Below are 18,965 nucleotides of genomic sequence, written 5' to 3' on the forward strand. Positions count from 1 at the left end.
TGGAATGCTATAAGAAATGATGAACGGGCAGACTTCAGATAAACCTGGAAAGACTTGTATGGTTTGATGCTGAGTGAAGTGAGCAGAACCAGGAGAATGTTGTACACAGTAACAGCCACATTAAGTGATGACTGAGCAATACAAGACATCTCCAAAAGCCTCATGATGGAAAATGCTTTCCACGTCCAAAGAAAGAACTATGGAGTTTGAATGCCAATCAAAGCATACTATTTGCTATTTTTTTCTCTATTGTGTTTTGTTTCCTCTTTCTGGCGCTTCCTCCTATGAATTCTAATTTTTACTTACAACATCACTAATGTGAAAATATGTTTAATAGGAATGTATATGTATAGCCTATGTTAGATTGCCCGCAGTCTTGGGGAGGGAGGTAGGAAGGGAGGGGGAGAAAAGTTTAAAACTCAAAAGCTTATGGAAGTGATTGTTGATAAATCAAAATAAATTAATAAAAAAAATAGATTTTCAACCCGGGAGCACAGAAAAGTTAAGAAAATTGTCCAAGGGGAAAGACCTAGTTAACTGGGTAGCTAGTACTTGAAAACAGTCTTCTGCCAACCAACATTCTTGCCCCTGCACTGCAGTCTCTGTTGCATGCTAGGTCTTTAGAGCAAAATGTAGATGAGTTTCCTTCTATTGTTTCCTGCTGTATCCAGTCCAGTTCCCCAGGTTCCGTGTGCGTATGTGTGTGTGTGTGTGTGTGTGTGTGTGTGTGTGTATAAGAGAGAGACAGACAGAGACAGACAGAGACAGACAGAGACAGACCTACAGACAGAAACAGGGAAACTACGAGACAAAGAACTACAGAACAGAGTGGAGGGAGACAGAGAGACAAAGAACCTGCTCCTTGGAGTGGTCTGGGGCGGGGCGGGGAGGGGCGGGGCCTCCCGCGTGGGTGGGAACGGGGTGGAGAGGGGCAGGTTAAAACTGGGAGATGTAGCCGCCCGGATCAGTGAAGTCAATTTAGTCTGGAGAACTAAGAAATCGCTTCGGAAAAACACTTGCCACTGTCAATATGGAGGAGGAGGACTCCAGAAATCCCAGCCGTTCCTCGTTTGAGTTTCGTCAGTCTTCTTCATGCAACTTCGAGGAGTCCTCCACTCTCACCCTATCGGAGGAGCAGCGAGAGAGACAGCCGTCCACATTGCACTTCATAACCCACCGACATAAGGCAGGGGGTCCGCTGCAACCGTCGATCCATCATCTAAGGCCACAGCCATTGGGACGCAGGCGTCCTGCCAGCCGGAGAGGCGGCAGGGAGCTGCCAACACTCTCTCGTTCCTCTCACTGCCCACTCTCAACACCCACGGGCGTCCAGAAGAACATCTCTGAAGCCGTGCTGATGGGTACCGACCCTCACGTGCCTGGGAATGGGGACGATCGAGCTGGGGTGAGAGATGTGCAGGACTGCTCCTCTGAAGTCACGACGGTGCCCATGGGCATCCAGCCACCGGCCATTCCGCGCCTCTTCCTCTTCCTTTACCACTCCCCTTCCTTGCCCCAGATCCACTCCGGGGACTACTCCAGAAATCCGGAACCCTATTCGCTCACCTCCCGGGGCGAGGGCTTCCAGCCAGCCTTTGGCTACCCAGTCAGGGCAGACGCGGTGAGCCGGGTCGATCCCCAGAGCTCCCAGCTCTTCCTCAGAGCCCAGGTCAATGAGGCCATCCCGGCCAGTGACCCGTGCAGCGAGACTGCTTTCTCTGCCAAACTCAAAGTAGTCCTCTGCAATCATGCCCTGTGGTTCACGTTTCACAGGCACCAGAATGAAATGATCCTTACCAAGCAAGGCCGGTAAGTGGACGACTGTAGGGTCGAACGTCTGAATCCTCCAGGAGCACGGAAACCATAATCGTGTCTGTCTTTTTAAGCATCATTTAGGTTTACTCGAAACTGAGTTTAGTATGAAGCCCTTGGCATCTCCTTTTAGTGGGAAGTGTCTCGGCCCCCTGGAGGGAAAAGGCTTGTTGGGTACCGTCTGTGTGTGTGTGCGCGCGCGCGTGTGTGTGTGTGTGTGTGTGTGTGTGTGTGTGTGTGTGTGTGTTGAAAAGGAGATAATGGCTAATGGATGGCCTTCAGCCATACAGGCAAGGGCAGATAGATGAAATAAACCCAAAGATCCAGGAACCCACAAAACCCATTTCATTTATCCCCGGGGACAGCTGGTATCAGTTACGCTGAAAGGGCAGCTCCCTCTTTCTCTCCTCACTCTTTCTCCTGGAGAGAAATTGGAAGTGGGTGGATGCTAACTACCAACCGCTGGCTGGGGGAGTAGCCTTTGGGGCAGGCTATGCTATGCAGACTTAGGGCAGGTAAGTGGCCCACTAGGTAGAGCTCTAGGGCTGGAGTCACGAAGATGTGAGTTCAAATTCAATCTCTTAAACACTACCTGTATGATCCTGGGCATGTCACTTAACCTGCTTTGCCTCAGTTTCCTCATCTGTAAAATGACCTGGAGAAAGAATGGCAAGCCACCCCAGTATCTTTGCCAGGAAAATCCCAAATGGTATTGACACATATCCTGCCCTACAGGAAAATAGAAGGGGTAGGGGATAAAAGAAGGGGGAGGGAAAGATAGAAGGGAGGGCAAATTAGGGGAAGGGGTATGTATATCATCGGGGTGGGGGGAAGGATGAGATGGGGAGAAAATTTGGAACTCAAAATCTTGAGGAAGTGAATGTTGAAAACTAAAAATAAATTAAAACATTAAAAAAACCCAAATGGGGTCACCAAAAGTCAGTTGCAACCCACTGGTGATTGTTTAGTAAAAAACTTTAGCACAAATTTTTGCCACTGTTATTGACCCATTGTGCTATTGGGCTATTTGCTTTGGGAAACTAAAATTCAGGAATGGGGAAGGGAATAAGCATTTATATAGTTCCTACTATGTGCCAAGCACTGTATTATTTGCTTTTATTTTAAATAAATATCTCATTTAATCCTCACAACAACTCCATGAAATCTAGATGTCATTATTATCCCTATTTTACAGTTGAGGAAACTGAGGTTAAGTAACTTGCCCAAGGTCACACAGCTGGTAAGTGTCTGAGGCTGGATTTGAATTCAGGTCTTCCTTACTCCAGGTCAAGTAATCTATCCACTGTGCCAGCAGCTGGTAGGTATTAGATGTAATTAGGTAGACTCAATTGTTTCCTGAAGATTCTGCACCTTTGTATAATCTTTAAGCTTTAATCAGTCTTATCAAAGGTGGAGAATGGAGTTGACCTATCTAACCTTCCTGTTACCCAGGATAGAAGATGTGGGAAACCACAACTGAGACACTAAGTAGTTATGACATTGAGCAAATTACTTTTCCTCCATGGGTCTTCTGCTCCTCATCTACAAAACAAAGGGGATAGGATAAAATGATTTCTAAGGTGCTTTTTAGCTCTAAAATCCAAATGTCCTGATCCTCTAAGGAGTTGACAGGGAGAGTAGATGAAAGGGAATTATGGTGAATGTGCTGCTGAGGGAGGCAGAAAGTCACCAGACAGGCTTCATAACCTCTGTTTCCATAAGAAAAACTGTATGTGCAATGGAGAAAGTTGTCATAGTGCTGGTAGATCCAATCTGCAGTGATAATAGTGACTACAAGTGGTGTGAGTGTGTGAGAGAGATAGACAAACAGAGACAGAGGTAATGAGACAGAGGGAGACGGCAGCTAGGGATAGCAAGAAGGGGAGAGAGATTGGGCACCAAGAAGTGAAGGAACAGAGAGAGAGCGAGATCAACTTTGGATGAGCCACAAAACCCTGTAGTCATAGGTAATTTCCCTCTGATAGCCTCCTTCCAACACACAAAGAAGTACACTCCATATCCCCATCAACCCCTACCATCCCCCTCACTCCTGGGACTCATTTGTGTCTACTTCTCAGTACCTTGAAGTAAAACTGGCATTGACCAGTAACAGAAGATCTACCACTGTTCATTTACTATTAAGTTTCTCCAAGTATGGTAGAGGAAGAGGAGAGTAGGAGGAAAGTTTCCACGTCCAAAGCTCCTGAATCTTCATGGGGATCATTGAATTAGAGACCCAAAACCAACTAGCAACCCCCTCATCTGAAACATAAGGAAATTGTGGCCCAGAAAAGTTAAATGATTTGCTCAGTGTCACACAGGCAGGTAGTTGGTGGCAGTCAAAAAGAATAGCACAGATCCAAGAAAATGGACAAAACAGGGTTCCACACTGTCTTTACCCCATCCTCAAAACATGATGATGGTCTCAAGAGCAAGTAGAAGGAGGTGGAAGTTGTGTAGTGGACTTTCATGCTTACTTGTAGGGAGGAGTAGGGCCTGAAATTCCCATTTCCCAATCCTACTGTCTGCTCCTTGACCAGCAAGTGTTCAGTAACAGTCAAAGCAGCAAATAGGAACTCTTTGTGGGTCCCAACTGGTGGTGGCTCAGAAGAAAACAGACCTCTCTTACTGCCCATCCTACCCTTAAATTCTACCCCCTGACCCAGGTCATTTTTTGTTAAGGTTTCTCTTGGAGATGGAGAAATACTGACTGGCTTTTCCTTTTTGGAAGGGAGGTTCATTTGGGAACCTGTTAACTAAAGCCTGAAAGGCTGAAAAATGGTTCAACTCTCAACAGGAAGTTCATGATGAAGTTGGAATTTTTGACAAAGCTGAAAGATCCCTGTCCTTGCTACCCCCCCCCCCCCACACACACACCCTCCCATTGATCCTCCCAGGTACAATCCCTGAACAGATGAATTTTCTGTGACTTTAATGTTTCAGCTCCACTAAACTTCTTTGGACATTTGTCCCTTTTCCATCTCCATTTTGGATTCCCAGTCATCCCTTCTCTAGCTTACCTTGGCTTCTGTGTCTCCTAGGAGAGACAGACTTCATAGACCAGAGCCCAGATTCTCTGACCTAGGACTCCAGATCTGTTTCACCAAGACAATGAGATTCTTAAGCTAAGGTCATGTTACTTGGGGAAAGATGTTTGGTGAAAGGCATGTTAAGTCTGGCAGTAGTATCTCTGGCTCAGCCTGTGTGTGAGTGGAGTGGAGAAAGTAAATGCTTAATAATTGCTTATTGATTGATGGGAAATCAATACTCATTTCTAAGAAAGATTAATCAGTTAACACATTGCGTATATTCTATATGCTACTCTACTAAATGATGGACATACAAAAAAACAATTAAAAATAGTCTATACATAGGGCAGAACCCTACCCAGTCCTAACTACTAGGGAAACCTGAAAGGATGTGGACTAAACAACAAAATTCTCTCTTCCCTATTTCACCTCTCTCCCTTTCCCTTCTATTCCCCTTTCTTTACAGTTTGATGTTCCCATTTCTGGCTTACCAAATCCAGGGGATGAACCCTATTGCTCATTATCGTGTGTTTGTAGAAATGGTTCTAATTGATCAGCATCTCTGGCCTTATCAGAAGGGCAAATGGATTCAACATAAAATGGAAAAGAACATTGTTCCAGGTGGGAAAGTGGGGAAAGCTGAGGGGGATGGGGGGGAGTAGGGGAAGGGGTAGAGACTGGGATAGTACCTGGGAACTAATGGGATATTGTCTCATTTGTCTCTGGTGTTATGGTGCCCTCTGGTGGGGCCCCCAGTAAATCCAATCAACCCCTTTCCCTCACCTATCCAGTCCTTCATCACTCCTCCATATTTGTCCCTTTTCTCTATTTCTCCTCTCCACTCCCCATCTTTCCCAGCCCACTGCCCTCATCCAGTGTTTTTTTTTCCCTTTCTCCAAATCTCAGGCTTTTCTCTTCCTGGGCTTGTCCAGATTTTTCTCTTTTCCCAACACCAAACGATCCTGTAGCCAAGTCCCATAGAAACCACATATACCTCCTCCTACCCCCAGGTTCTTTGGTGGACCTCTCCAATGTCAGGAATCCCCAAGGTTCTCTCCCTAAGGGACAGAAAGTCCCAACAGAGATACTCTTTCTACAGGGAACCAGCTATATATCCACCCAGATTCACCCAACATAGGGTCCCACTGGATGGGGCAAGAGATATCATTTAGAAAACTCAATCTGACTAACAAAAAGGAAACTTCCAATAATGAGAACCAGGTAAGATCCCCATTGTGCCCACCCCTCAAGCGTTCCCAAGTCCATCAGCACAAAATAAGAGGAAAGAAGATTGAAGCTAGAGTTAAAGAACTTTCCTGTGGCAGTAGGTCAGAGAGTGAGATTTTAGAGCATATGACCAAGTAAGCACGGAGTTTCCACTGCTTATACTTCCAGGAGTGATAAAAGAAGTTGTAGAAGGAGTTGATAGAACCTATTCTAAAAAAGAGGTCTTCTTATTTTCTATGGAGCCTCAGATAACACAAGGTCAGTTAGGTGGCACAAGGGAGAGAGCACTGGATCTGGAGTCAGAAAGATCTGAATTCAAATCTTGCCAGATACTTATTAGCTGTTTAACCTTAGGCAAGTCACTTAACCTCTTTGCCTCAGTTTCCTCAACTGTAAAGTAGGGATAAAAATAGAACCTACTACCCAGGGTTATTGTAAGGATAAAGTGAGATAATATTTGTAAGGGACTTAGCACTTACTATGTGCTAGGCTATATTCTATGTAAAGTGCTTAGTGCACAGCCTGGCACTTAATAGGTATAATATAAATATAATATGATATAAATGCTAGTTATTATTTTTCATGTCTCCCTCTGATCAGAGGCATTAGAGGGAGAACATGTAGGAACTCCTCTCTGATACTCCACCATTTAACAAAGGCACCAATGGCATTCTTCTTACCATTGCCCACCTAGTTAGTTTCCAAGACTTCAACATCTTCAGAAACTCATCAGTCTGCAAGATGAAATCAACTCACAAATTCAGACCATTTCTCACACTGGCTACATGATTTCATAATGCCCCTGCATTGGTCTCCAATCTGTAACCCCAATGCTTATGGACCTGTCTCTGAGGTCCCCTCCCTCCCTTAACACTTTTCAGCTTCTTTTTATGTGTTTCTTCCCCTTCCCCCATGTGAGCTCCTTGAGGGACTTTATTATGCTTTTCTTTGTTTTCCCCATTACTTTTGCACAGTGCCAGGCACATAGTAGGTACTTAATAAATGTCTGACTCTGACTCTACCTTCCCACTTACCACTGGTAAAGACCAGATAGGTGGGGAAAGAAGGGCTGCCTATGTCACCTCTCTCCTTGTGACTTCCATTATAGATAATCCATTTGAAGTCCTGCCACAAATACCAGCCAAAGCTTCACATTGAAGAGGTGAGAGATGGACAGCATGAGACCCTGGGTCCGCACCCCTCCCATATCTTCACTTTTTCATCGCTGTGACTACATATCAGAATCAGGAGGTGAGGGGCAAACTATTGGAACATCAGACTCAGGCTTGGGGTGGGGGGCAGATAGAGGGAGAAAATCATCAGAAATCTTTTTTAAAGTACACACTGTGTGCTAGGGGGTACGCAAACAAAAGTGAAACTGCTTCTGCCCCTGAAGAAGTTTACATTCTAATAGGGGAAGCAACAAATACGAGGAGAAAGGTGTTGTCCAGAAAATGTTTTGTTCTAATGAAAGGGATTCTTGCCTATTTTGTGTTATGAACATTTTAGAAAGGCTAGTGAAGGTTATGGACCCCTTACGGAATAATGTTTTTTTTTAATCAATAATTGAAGGAAAGGCTCAATTTCTGTTAGAGATTAGTGAAAATAAAGTTGAAATTTTGTTCCCATCCAAGTCTGCAGATTGTCTCAAATCCAGGTTAAGAACCCCTGGTCTAGGCAGCCATAGCATGGAAAAGGGATGGGGAAGAAGGAGGTAGAGGGTTATACGGTGACCAAAAGTAAGATGCCCCAGCTTGGTAGGCCCTGAGAGATGACTTGGAATTGTTAAAGTATTTTCCTTCCTTATTTTACAGATAAATAACATGAGGTGACTTCTCCAAGGTCACTCAGCGCATCAGGGCAAAGACTGAAGTCAGGTCTTTGGCCGTCTCAGAGGTTTCCAAAGAGAGAAGCCCGGCACTCACTGGCTTCTATTTCCTTTCTCTCTAGATCATAAAATTAAAAATTGACCACAATCAATTTTCCAGCAGTTTTAGAAAAGACTGCTTTTAGAGGAAAACCAAAATAAGTAAGTACTTGTGGGGCTAAGCCTCTTTTTTGGTCTCCCCTTCTTTGTCTGCCACTCTCAATGTTCTAGGTGATGTCCATTCGACCTGACTCGGTCCTTTCCTCTACCTCCTCCCAGTATTCTGTATTGAGACTATGGGTAGAGAGCAGGATTGGAGTAGGGGTGGAGAGTGGTCAAATAAGAAGCAGGTCAGGACTTTGATACTGGGGATGGAATTCTGGAAGATTGTATTGCCTTAATTACATCCTTTTTTTCTTCCTCCTTTCCCTTCAAGGTGCCTTCCATCTTGTAGAATCCAGTGCCACCACTAAGATCTCCCTGAAAGTGATTTTTGTGGCTACCTATTCAAACTAGGAATTGGGGCTTACCAAGGCAGAGACCATGTAGCTCTGACTCCCTAGATCGTTGTTCAGACACTCTGGACCACCCTTAGACTTGTGGGACTCATCTCATTTTTTTTGTTTCTCCCCTTTGTCCATTAGGCTCCAAGTGCTCTGAGTGGTTCCTACTGAACCCTACTGAGTTCCCTCTTCCACCTTCTTCCAAGACTCTGTGTGCTGAGGCTGAGGGTAGAGAGGGAGTGAACTGGTTAGAAAAGAAGCAAGATTATCTAACCTTTAGTTACATTCTTTTTTTCAAAGTGACTTCCAGCTATAGAATCCAGTGCCACCAACATCTCCCCTTTCCCTTCTACTGGGCTAGGATCAGATGCTTGCCAAGCCAAGAATGAAATACTTCTGACTCCTTGCCTCTTGACCCAGGACCCTCCAGTTCCCTTGGACTATGTCTGTGATGCCCACTCAAAGCAGCAGCAGTATGCTTCCCTTAGGCATGAATAACATGAAGCTAGAACTACTATTCTCTACCTGAAATGCTTAACCGCCCCAGACAGGATGCCGTGGTTCCTCCAATGAACTGGCTTACCTCCCTTTTTGTGTAACTTAAGGCAGACAGTGAAGGTTGATGCCAACTGTACCACTGATGTCCTCAGACCTATCACGGGGGCCTAGAAGAGAAGAGGTCTAAAGAGAAACTCTGGATCTCTCTCTCTAAGGAATGAATGAAGGAAGTTCTGAGAGGACTCCCAATGAGTCAAGTAGGGATAACTCCTGCCCCCAGCACCTCTGTGGATGAACTTTGCTCAGTTTTCTTTTTTAATCTGTGCCTTTGTATGCAGGTTTTGAGGACAGCTGGAGAAAGTAGATTCTCTTCTATTCCTTAGGACACTTAGCTCATTTTTTACTCAATTTTAAAAAAACAAACAACCAAACAACCAAACAAAAACAAAAGCCTCTTTTCTTAAAAAAAAAAAAGGGGGGGGGGGCAACCGGCCAGTTGAGATCTCAGGTACCCTTAAAGTGAATCTGCTTGTCTCTCTTCATAGGGGGATGGGCATCCTAGAATAGTTAGAATTGGAGGGGATGGTGGAGGGGAATGCTATTTTATGACTAGATTTTAATTGGAGGGAAAGGGAATCTTTTTTTAAAGAAGCTATTTATTGTCCATGATATAAGTTGCCAATATCTTTGGTTTATTCACTTTTTAAAAATAAACTTGGAAAAGTCTGCCAGTCTTAGTGTGAAGGGGACTAAGGGTGAGGTGTACACAGGGACTAAATACAACTTGGTCCCTCCTAGGATCCCATGGAGAAAGCCATGGGGATGTGACTCTGCTTGGGATGTGTAATATGTGAGAGCAGAGATCATCTTTGACTTCCCAAGCCCTCTCAACTCTCCTTCTAAGCTTCCTCACCTCTGAAAGGGCAGAAAGACCTGGGTATAGACCACATGGTCTCTTCCTGGTGCTTAGATAAGTGGGAGCCAGCTCTGACATAAAGCAGAGCCATTATTTCTGTCTGGGTGCAGAAGGAAGTAGGGCCATGGTATAAACCTGTTGGGCACATTGGTTCTAAAGCTGGAGGGGATATTAAGAGATCCTGTAGTCATAGGCTCATAATAGTAATATAGAGCTCTGAAGTGGGCAAAGCTTTTTACAATCCTTTGTAGACAGGTCCTGAAACAAGTGTTATCCCCATTTTACAGATCAAGAAAATAAGGTTTGGATTAGTTAAATAATTTTCCTAGGGTCATACAGTCAGTGTCTGAGGCAAGACATTCAAACCCAACAGAGCTGGAAGATACTAGAGACCATAAGTAAATAACCCTAGAGAGTGAAATGATTTGCCCAAAGTCACACTGGTGGTAGGCAGCAGACTTGGAAGGTAAGAAGGTAGATTCAAAATCCCTGCTCTTTTACCTTTGCTTTTGTTGTTGTTTAATCATGTCCAACACTTTGTAACCGCATTTGGGGTTTTCTTGGCAAAGATACTGGAGTGGTTTGCCATGTCCTTCTCCAGCTCATTTTACAGGAAACTGAGGCAAACAGTTAAGTAACTCACCTAGGATCAATAAATGTCCAAGGTTGGATTTGAACTCGTGAAGATGATTCCAAACCCAGTGCTCTATCAACTAACCTAGCTGCCTCATTTTCTCTTTGCTACACTGCTTCTAATGGTGAAAGTCAGGCTCAAAAAAAGTGACACCCCAAGTTGACATAACCAGCTAGTGACGGAGGTTAACTATGAGCTAAGGTTCTCTGTGTCCCACTCAGTCTCAGGTAGAGATGACTCCTCACCTATTGAGGGTTCCTAGGTGTCCAGCAACCAAGAATGGATGAGACTGGCAACTCCAAAGGCCATAGACCTTAAATATAGAACTGCAAAGGAGGTAGAAGACAGCAGAAGCCTGGGGCCAACTTTGTTGGAGCTTAGAAAGTCATAGAGATTCTCAAACAGAGAAGATGTGAAATGTAGAAAGGACCTGGGAACACAGGGGTGACCATGAGTTGGCTTGCCTACCTGCAAACAGCTTCCTTCACTTCCTTCCCCCAGTCATATGCCCTAACACATACCAGTACCGACGTGGTCCTGACTCAGTGGAGTGAAAGAAGTGGGGTGGAGGGGACCCTTCCCCTGCCTCCACTCTTTGCCTCACTTAGTTTCTAGACGCACTGGCTGCAAGGTGGGGTCCTGGTACAATCCCTCCTTCCATTTGGCAAACAGCCAGTGGAGAACACGCCTACCTCTGTTACACAGGACCCCTTACAACTCATGGACGCTGGAGCTCCAGTATTTGGCTTGGAACGGCAAGGAAGTCAGAGGTGATAGGAAAGGGAAGAGGAGGCGGTCAGCCTGATGGGTAGACCCTGTTCTTCCAACATGAACTTACAGGGGCAAGGGAGGGAGGGAGGGAAGGAAGGAAGGAAGGACGGACGGACGGACTGGAAGGAGTCCCAAGAGCATGGACCGGGCTTCCTGCGTGGGTGGGGACGGGGCTGAGAGAAGCAGTTTAAAATTGGGCAATGCGCTGCCCGGAAAGGTGAAGCCGATTCAATCTATAGAGGGAAAGAGTCGGTTTAGGAAACGACCTGCCACTGCCCATACCGGGATAGAAAAATCCCAGTCTCAGCCGCGCGTCCTTTGGGACTCATCCTTCTCCACTAAGCCCAAAGAACTCTGCCACTTTCAGTCAGTCGGAAGGGCAGCGAGAGAGATAGTCGGCCACCTTGCCCTTCATTCCCCACCACCCTAGGTCGTGGGGGTCCACTCCAACTGTCGACAGGTCCTTTAAGACTACAGCCGCTGGTGGGCAAGTATCCTGAATATCCGAGGGACAGCGGGAAGCTTCCAGGATTCACCCATTATCTCAGTTGCCCACCCCTTACTAGTTTGGGAGTCCAGAAGACCCGCTCTGAAGCTGGCAGTGACCCATGGATGCCTGAGAACAAAAACCCCCGAGTTAGGGTGAACATCGTGCAGGGCTGCTACTTCTACCAGCCCGAGCCTCGGTCCTTGCTGGACACCAGAGCTGCTGACAGCTAATGCAGAGGCAGCTACTCCGGGGCACGGGTTGTCGCCTACCCAGGAGTCCCGATGGTGCCCGCGGGCGTCCAGTCAGCCACCTGCCAGGGCCGCTTCCAGCCTGACTTTGAGGAAGGAGTGGATGAGATTGATCCTCGGAGCTCCCAGGTCTTCCCTAGCTCCAAAGCGAATCTGTCCTTAGTATCCAGAGACACAAACCAATTTTTCCAGAAAACCGGGATCGCTTTCTCCAGAAAACTGAAAGTGGTCCTCTGCAACCGATCCCTCTGGCTCAAGTTTTATAGGCAGCAAAACCAAATGACCATTACCAAGCAGAGCCGGTAAGCGAGCGGCTGTGGGGCCGGACGCCTGAATCTCCCAGGCGCTCTGCAACTACAACTAAAGCTCCCCTTCCTAAGCGTCGCTCAAATTTACTAATAGCTGGGGATGGTACTGGCTTGGCTTCCCTTTTTAGCGCCTGCTGTTTGGAGGAGCTCTCTCTCTCTCTCTCTCTCTCTCTCTCACACACACACACACACACACACAGACACCCCAACTTTGGGTGAGCCATACAGCCTTATAGTCCTGAGTAATCCCTTCCTACAGACCCTACACAAATCCACCTCTCTCCCTTATGCTATCTAACTGACCTTGTGTTATCTGAGGCTCCATAGAAAATAAGACCTCTTAGGGAAAGATAGTTAGTGAAGTTTAAGTCTGGCAGTCCTATCTCTGACTCAGCTTTGTGTGTGAGTGGAATAGAGAAGGTAAATGCTTGGGGGGAGCTAGGTAGAGCAGTGGATAGAGCGCTGGCCCTGGAAGCAGGAGGACCTGAGTTCAAATGTGACTTCAGACACTTGACACTTACTAGCTGTGTTACTCTGGGCAAGTTACTTAACCCCATTGCCTAGCCAAAAAAAAAAGTAAATGCTTAATAATTGTTTTACCAAATGATGAGAAACATAACCCATTTCAAAATAGAAAATCAACACCCATTTCAAGAGAAGATCAATCAACCAATTAACAAGGATTTATTAAGTTCTTCTATGCCCCTGTGCTAAATGCTGGAGATTCAAAGAGTGGCTTGAATAGTCTATACCTAGGGAAAAGCACTGCCCAATTCTAACTACTCTGGAAGCCTAGAGGGATGTGGGCTGAAGAACAAAATGCCCTCTTACCCCCCGCCACCTCCTACCCCCCCTACTTTCAATGCTTGATATTCCCATTTCTGGCTTACAAAATCCACAGGAAAGACCACATTCCTCATTACTGTGTTTTTGTGAAAGTAATACCAATTGATTAACATTACTGACATCATCAAAAGGGCAAATAGATTCATTATCAAAAGGGAGAGGACAATATGCCAGGCAGAGAGGTGTGGGGAGCTGAGAGATAGGCCTACCCCAAGGTTGTTTGGTGGACCTCTCCAGTGTTGGGAATCTCCAGATTTCTCTCCTTAAGGAACATATAGTCCCAACAGAGATACTCTTTCTACAGGGAACCAGTTGTACATCCACCCAGACTCACCCAACACAAGGGCCCACTGGATGGGGCAAGACATCATTTAAAAACCTCAAGCTAAGGTGATACAGTGGATAGAGCACTGGCCCTGAAGTCAGGAGGACCTGAGTTCAAATCTGACTTCAGACACTTGACACTTACTGGCTGTGTGACCCTGGGCAAGTCACTTAACCTCAATTGTCTAAAATAAATAAATAAATAAATAAAAACCTCAAGCTGACTAACAATAAGAAAACTTCCAAGAATGAGAGAATGAGACCCAGGTAAGATCCCTATTGTGCTCACCCCTCAGTCTTCCTAAGTCCATCAGCATAAAATAAGAGGAAGAAAGATTGAAGTTAGACTTAAAAAACTTTCTTGTGTCAGTAAGATCTTAGAGCATGTGATCAAGTAAGCATGAAATTTCCATTGCTCATACTTCCAGGAATGAGAGGAGCACCCTTCTTGTTCTACAGAAGGATCCTCTTCTTTTCTGTGGATCCTAAGGGAAGGAAATTTCAGAGGACATTAGATCCTTCTCTACTTTCCAAGCCACTACTAATAGAAGCTGGGTAGGTGAGAGGGAGAAGAGATGCCAATCTCATCTCATAGTTTGTGACTTCCATTACAGGTGATCTCAATGCAGTCTCTTCACATACCAGCAGAGGCTTCACATTGAATAAGTGAGAAATGGAGAACATGAGACATTGGCTCCCTCCTCCTTTATCCACATCTTCACCTTCCCAGAAACAATTTGTTGCTATGACTGCATAGCACAATGCTGAGGTGAGAGGCATCCTATTAGAACATCCAGATTGGGCTGGGGAGGAGAATGGAGAATGGAGAGAGGGAATCAGTAAACAATCATTTCTAAAGTGCACTTTTTGTGTTAGGTGCTGGGAATACAAAAAAAAAAAAAGTGAGTAGTTTCTGTCCCTCAAGAAGCTTACATTCTAATAGGAAGAAGCGACAAAATATAGAGCACTGGCCAGGGAACATATGGTCTGAGCTTACCTGTTTGTGTCATAGACACCTTGGCAAGGCTGGTGAAATCTATGGAGTCCTTGAAACCCATGGAGTTCTATGAAACCTATGGAGTTCAGAAAAAAATACTTTTAAAAATTCATAATTGAAGGAAAGGCTCAATTTCAGTTAAATGTTAGTAAAAATGAAGTTGGAATTTGGTACCTATCCTAGTCCACAGCCTCGTTGAAAGTTAATGAAAACCTATGAATACTTGGTATAGGTAGTCAGAGAAAAGTTATGGAGGAAGGCAGTGGTCAGGAACAAAGACAAGATAACTTAGACTGTTTAAAATATGCTCCCTCCCCCATTTTACAGTTAAAGAAATTGAGATAGCTAAATCAAAATCACCCAGAAAGCCAAAGATTAAGGTCAGAGTAAAGACCAAGGTTATGTCTTTGGTCTTCCCAGAGGGGAACTAGGTTTCCAAAGAGGAGAATGTCCTGCCATGCATTTAATGGCTTCTCTTTCTTTTCCCTCTACTATCATAAGAGTAAAAATTAACTACAATCCCTTTCTATGGCCTTCAGAGAAAACTCCCATTCTGAAGAAAGCTTGAATAAGTAAGTACTTGTGGGACTTAGCTCCTTTTGTACCTCTCTTTCTTTGCCCACCAGGCTCCAAGTTCTGAGTGGTGCCCACTCAGCTTTACCCAGTATTCTCCTCTACCTTCTCCAGGACTCTATGTGTTGAGGCTATGAACAGAGAGAAGGGAAACTGGTTGGTTTAAAAAAGACCCCTGTAACTATGAAGCTGGTGAGAGAGGACTGGAATCCTGGGGGATCATATTTCCTTTAATTATATCTTTTTTTCCGTCTTCTCTCTCCTCAAGGTGTCCTCCTGCAATAGAATCCGGTATCAACACCTTCCCTGAACTACTTTCTGATGACTGTAGCTATCCCCTAGGGCTAGACGAGGCCAGGCCAAGAATAAGGTGTTCCAGACTCTTTGGTGTCCCTGTCCCCCAGTCAATATCTATCCCTCTACTCACAGCAGCAGCACCATCCTGCTCTTTGACCTGGATGTTATGAATCCAGGATTTCCTCCACTTCTCCACCTGCCATGCCTTATAACCCCAGACAGGATCCTGTGGTCCTGCTATGGAAGTGGCCCTCTCACTTCCCCCTCATGGAACTCTAAGGGCAACAGTATGGGATTGTCTCCAATCTGTACCCCCAAAGCTCATGGACCCTATCACTGGAGCTTGGGAAGAGAAAAGGCCTCAAGGGGAACTCTGGATCTATACCTCTAAGTCAGATTCTGATGACCTAAGCCTGAGTGAAGAAGCTAAGAAGAGATGTTTATCTCCTGATAATTCAGGCAGGGATGCAATGTATTCAGTGTGGAAAATCAGGGAACAACAGTACGCATCGGGATTCACTGGGTCACCTTGGTTGATTAGCCATGTAAAGATGTTTTTCTTTTGGTTCTGAGTTTGAGGTGCCCTCTCTTGGGTGCCCAGTAAATCTAAATAGTCCCTTTCCCCCCAGGCATATAATCCATCATCCCATTTTCTCCTTCCCTGTCTCTTTTTTCTGCTCCTCCTCCCCAACTTCCTACTGCATTTCCCAACCCACTCCTCCCTTCCTGTCTTTTTTTCTTACTCCAAATCTCAGACCTTTCTCTACCTGGGCTTGTCCATACCTTTTATCCCAGCTCTGAATGATCCTCTAGTCCAGCCTTATAGAAACCAGCCTTTCTACCCCCAGTTTCCATGATGGACCTCTTCAATACTAAGAAACCAAGTTTATGAAGCCCCTGAAATCCTGTTTAAGAATTCCTGATCTATATCTGAAAACATCTGCTCCAGGTGGACATCTCTTCCCACCCCCTGAGAAAGAGGAAGTTGTTTCCCATACCTTCTTTGGTCTACAGGTGAAGCCTTTGGCTTACCTTTGACCAAAAGAAGGAAATGATAATCATTTAAGATCAATTGAGCCTCAATAAGGGCCAAAAACCTGAATTAATCTTTTCTTCCTGAGTGAACTGAGAATGCCCCTTCCTATGTCAACAGTTAAAGCTGATCAAGAGCATTCTTATGTTTATGACCACTAAGGCACCTTTAACCCAGACACTACCTTGAATAATGGGAATTTTTCTCATCTTGGTGGTAAAGGAAACACAAACATCCTGGATCTGACATTTGCCTATCTTGTTCTATTCCTTTCTCATACTCTGGTTAAACATACAGAGATCATAAACTGAGTAACACAGACATCCGAAGTCAGGGTTTAAATGTCCTCCTAAAATTGCTTGATTCAGTCAGAGTTAAAGCTCTGGCTCCATGTAACATGTCGCTAACTTAAGGGAACAAAACAATATGGATTCACTTATTAAAAAAAAAATTCCTGATCTAGGTAGTCACTTCTCTTGATTCTCATGTGTGCTCCCCCAGGAGTCAGTAGAAAGAATAGTGCCTGTGCCCTTTATACTCCTCCCTGATCACAGCCATCTTTCCCTGGTGCTGCCTTCAAGGATGAACTTTGCTTATTTTGGATATCTATACGTGGGTGCTGAGGGAAGTTGAAAGGGAAGGGAGGAAACTTAGGTCACTTAGCTCATTTTTTATTAGTCAAGTTTAGGAAAACATTCTAGGTGTCCTTTAATAGCATCTGGGTGCCTTCCATCCTAGGACGATGGGAATCCCAGAATTGTTGAAATGGGGGGTGGGGGAGTAAGGGTACAGGGGAGGGTTGTCTCACCTCTAGATTTAGAAAAATATTTATTCTTGTGCAATGATCAACGATGATTGAACTGGCTCTTCTCAGCAATACAATGATCCAAGACAATTCCAAAAGACTCATGATGGAAAACGCTATCTACATCCAGAGAAAGAACTGATGGAGCCTAAATGCAGATTGAAACATACTATTTTCACTTTTTTTTTCAAAGTTTTTTCCTTTTGTTCTATTTCTTTCACAACATGACTAATGTGGAAATATGTTTTACATGATTGCATATGTATAACCAATATCAGATTGCTTGCTGTCTTGGGGAGGGAAGAGGGGAGGAAGGGAAGGAGAAAAATTTGAAACTCAAAATCTTTCAAAAACTGAATGCTGAAAATGGTTTTTACATGTAATTGAAAAATATAAAATAGTATTAAATTTTTAAAAATGAGAAAAAGCATGTTCTTTTTTTTTTAAAGAAGTCATTTATTGTTCAGGATATAAGATATCAATCTCTTTGGTTTACTATTTCTTTTAATAAACTTGTAAAAGGCTGCCTGTCTCCGTATGAAGGGAATTGAGAGTTAGTTGGGTACAGCGGAGTGACCATACAATTTGACCTCTCCTAGGGTTTCATGGGGAAAGCCAAGCCCAAGGAGAAGGTGTGATTCCCCTTGGGATGTGTGATACCTAGAAGCAGGGATCAGTGCTCTGACTTCCAAGTCCCTAGGCTCTCTTTCTCTACGGTTCTTCGTGCAGCCTTCCAAGCTGTCTCACTTCTGATAGGATATAGAGAACTAAAGTAGGCCAACTATGTCCTTCCTTCCTCGCCTCCCCTCTTTAGCACTATTGCTTAAATAACTGGGAGCCAAGGCTGATATACAGCAGAGCTGTGATTTCTGTCTGGGAAGCAGCATGAGTGCTGGAAGGAAGGCTCATCCCTAAGGATTATCCTTTTCTCCCATCCTGCCCATGGCCCTGAAGTCCAGGAGGTAATAAACCCATGGTGTAAACCTGTTCAGTTCATGGCTTCTAAAACTGGAAAGTACCTTTAGAGATCCTATATTCACAGTCTTATAATAATAGCTGACATTTATATAGACCTCTGAGGTGGGCTAAGCTAGGTGGCATAGTGAGTAGAGCTCTGTGCCTGGAGTCGGGAAAACCCAAGTTCAAATCTGACCTCAGATGCTTACTAGTTGTGGGACCCTGGACAAGTCATTTGACCTCTGTCTGCCTACAATTTCTCAACTGTAAGATGGGGGAAATAATGCACCTGCCTCTCAAGATTGTTGTTAGGACCAAATGAGATAGTAATTGTAAAGCTCTTAGCACAGCCCCTGGCACATAGTAGGTCCTTAATAAATGCTCATTTCCTTCCTTTTACAGCAACCTTCAGAGGCAAATCCTGCAGTACATATTATTTTCCCCATTTTACAGATCCAGAAACCGAGCTTTGGAATGGTTAAGTGATTTCCCTAGAGTTATACAGTAAGTGAGGCAAGATTCTCACACACAAATCTCACAGACTGAGCTGAGAAGTATCTTTAAAAAAAAAAAAAAAAAAACTAGTCCTCACGGAATGGATAAAGAAATGAGCCTAGAAAGTAGAAATTATTTGTCCAAGATCACACTGGAGAGAAAGCAGCAGACAAGATTTAAAACTAAGTCCACATCCAGAGGTTTTTTCTCCCTCATTTTGGTGCAAAAAGTCAGCCCCAGAGAGGAAAGAGTGATTTGTCCAAGTTTCCAAGGCCAATGATTAGCAGATTAGTTTGAACCAAGGTATTCTGTGTGTCCCACCACTTATCAAGCAG

At 44.6% G+C, this 18,965-nt stretch overlaps 1 protein-coding gene and 1 long non-coding RNA gene across 2 annotated transcripts; one reads left to right on the forward strand and one right to left on the reverse strand.

Moving 5' to 3' along the window:
* The first annotated feature begins 977 nt into the window (after nucleotides 1-977).
* On the forward strand, nucleotides 978-14,152 carry LOC114050769 (T-box transcription factor TBX21-like). The gene is given in 7 exon segments (XM_027872674.1): nucleotides 978-1,809; nucleotides 5,308-5,462; nucleotides 5,941-6,062; nucleotides 7,177-7,282; nucleotides 7,285-7,319; nucleotides 8,019-8,097; nucleotides 14,088-14,152. Coding segments are annotated over 6 exon segments (1,260 nt in total). The 5' UTR covers nucleotides 978-1,030; the 3' UTR covers nucleotides 8,082-8,097; nucleotides 14,088-14,152.
* Nucleotides 13,615-17,310, reverse strand: LOC114050770. The gene is made up of 3 exons (XR_003570074.1): nucleotides 17,182-17,310; nucleotides 14,471-14,546; nucleotides 13,615-14,276 (listed from the first exon to the last, which is right to left on the reverse strand). It is a non-coding gene; the product is annotated as an uncharacterized LOC114050770 (long non-coding RNA).
* Nucleotides 17,311-18,965: the final 1,655 nt, after the last annotated feature.

The sequence above is a fragment of the Vombatus ursinus genome, unplaced genomic scaffold (assembly GCF_900497805.2).
Source record: "Vombatus ursinus unplaced genomic scaffold, bare-nosed wombat genome assembly UNPS02014801.1, whole genome shotgun sequence".
Lineage (NCBI taxonomy): Eukaryota > Metazoa > Chordata > Mammalia > Diprotodontia > Vombatidae > Vombatus > Vombatus ursinus.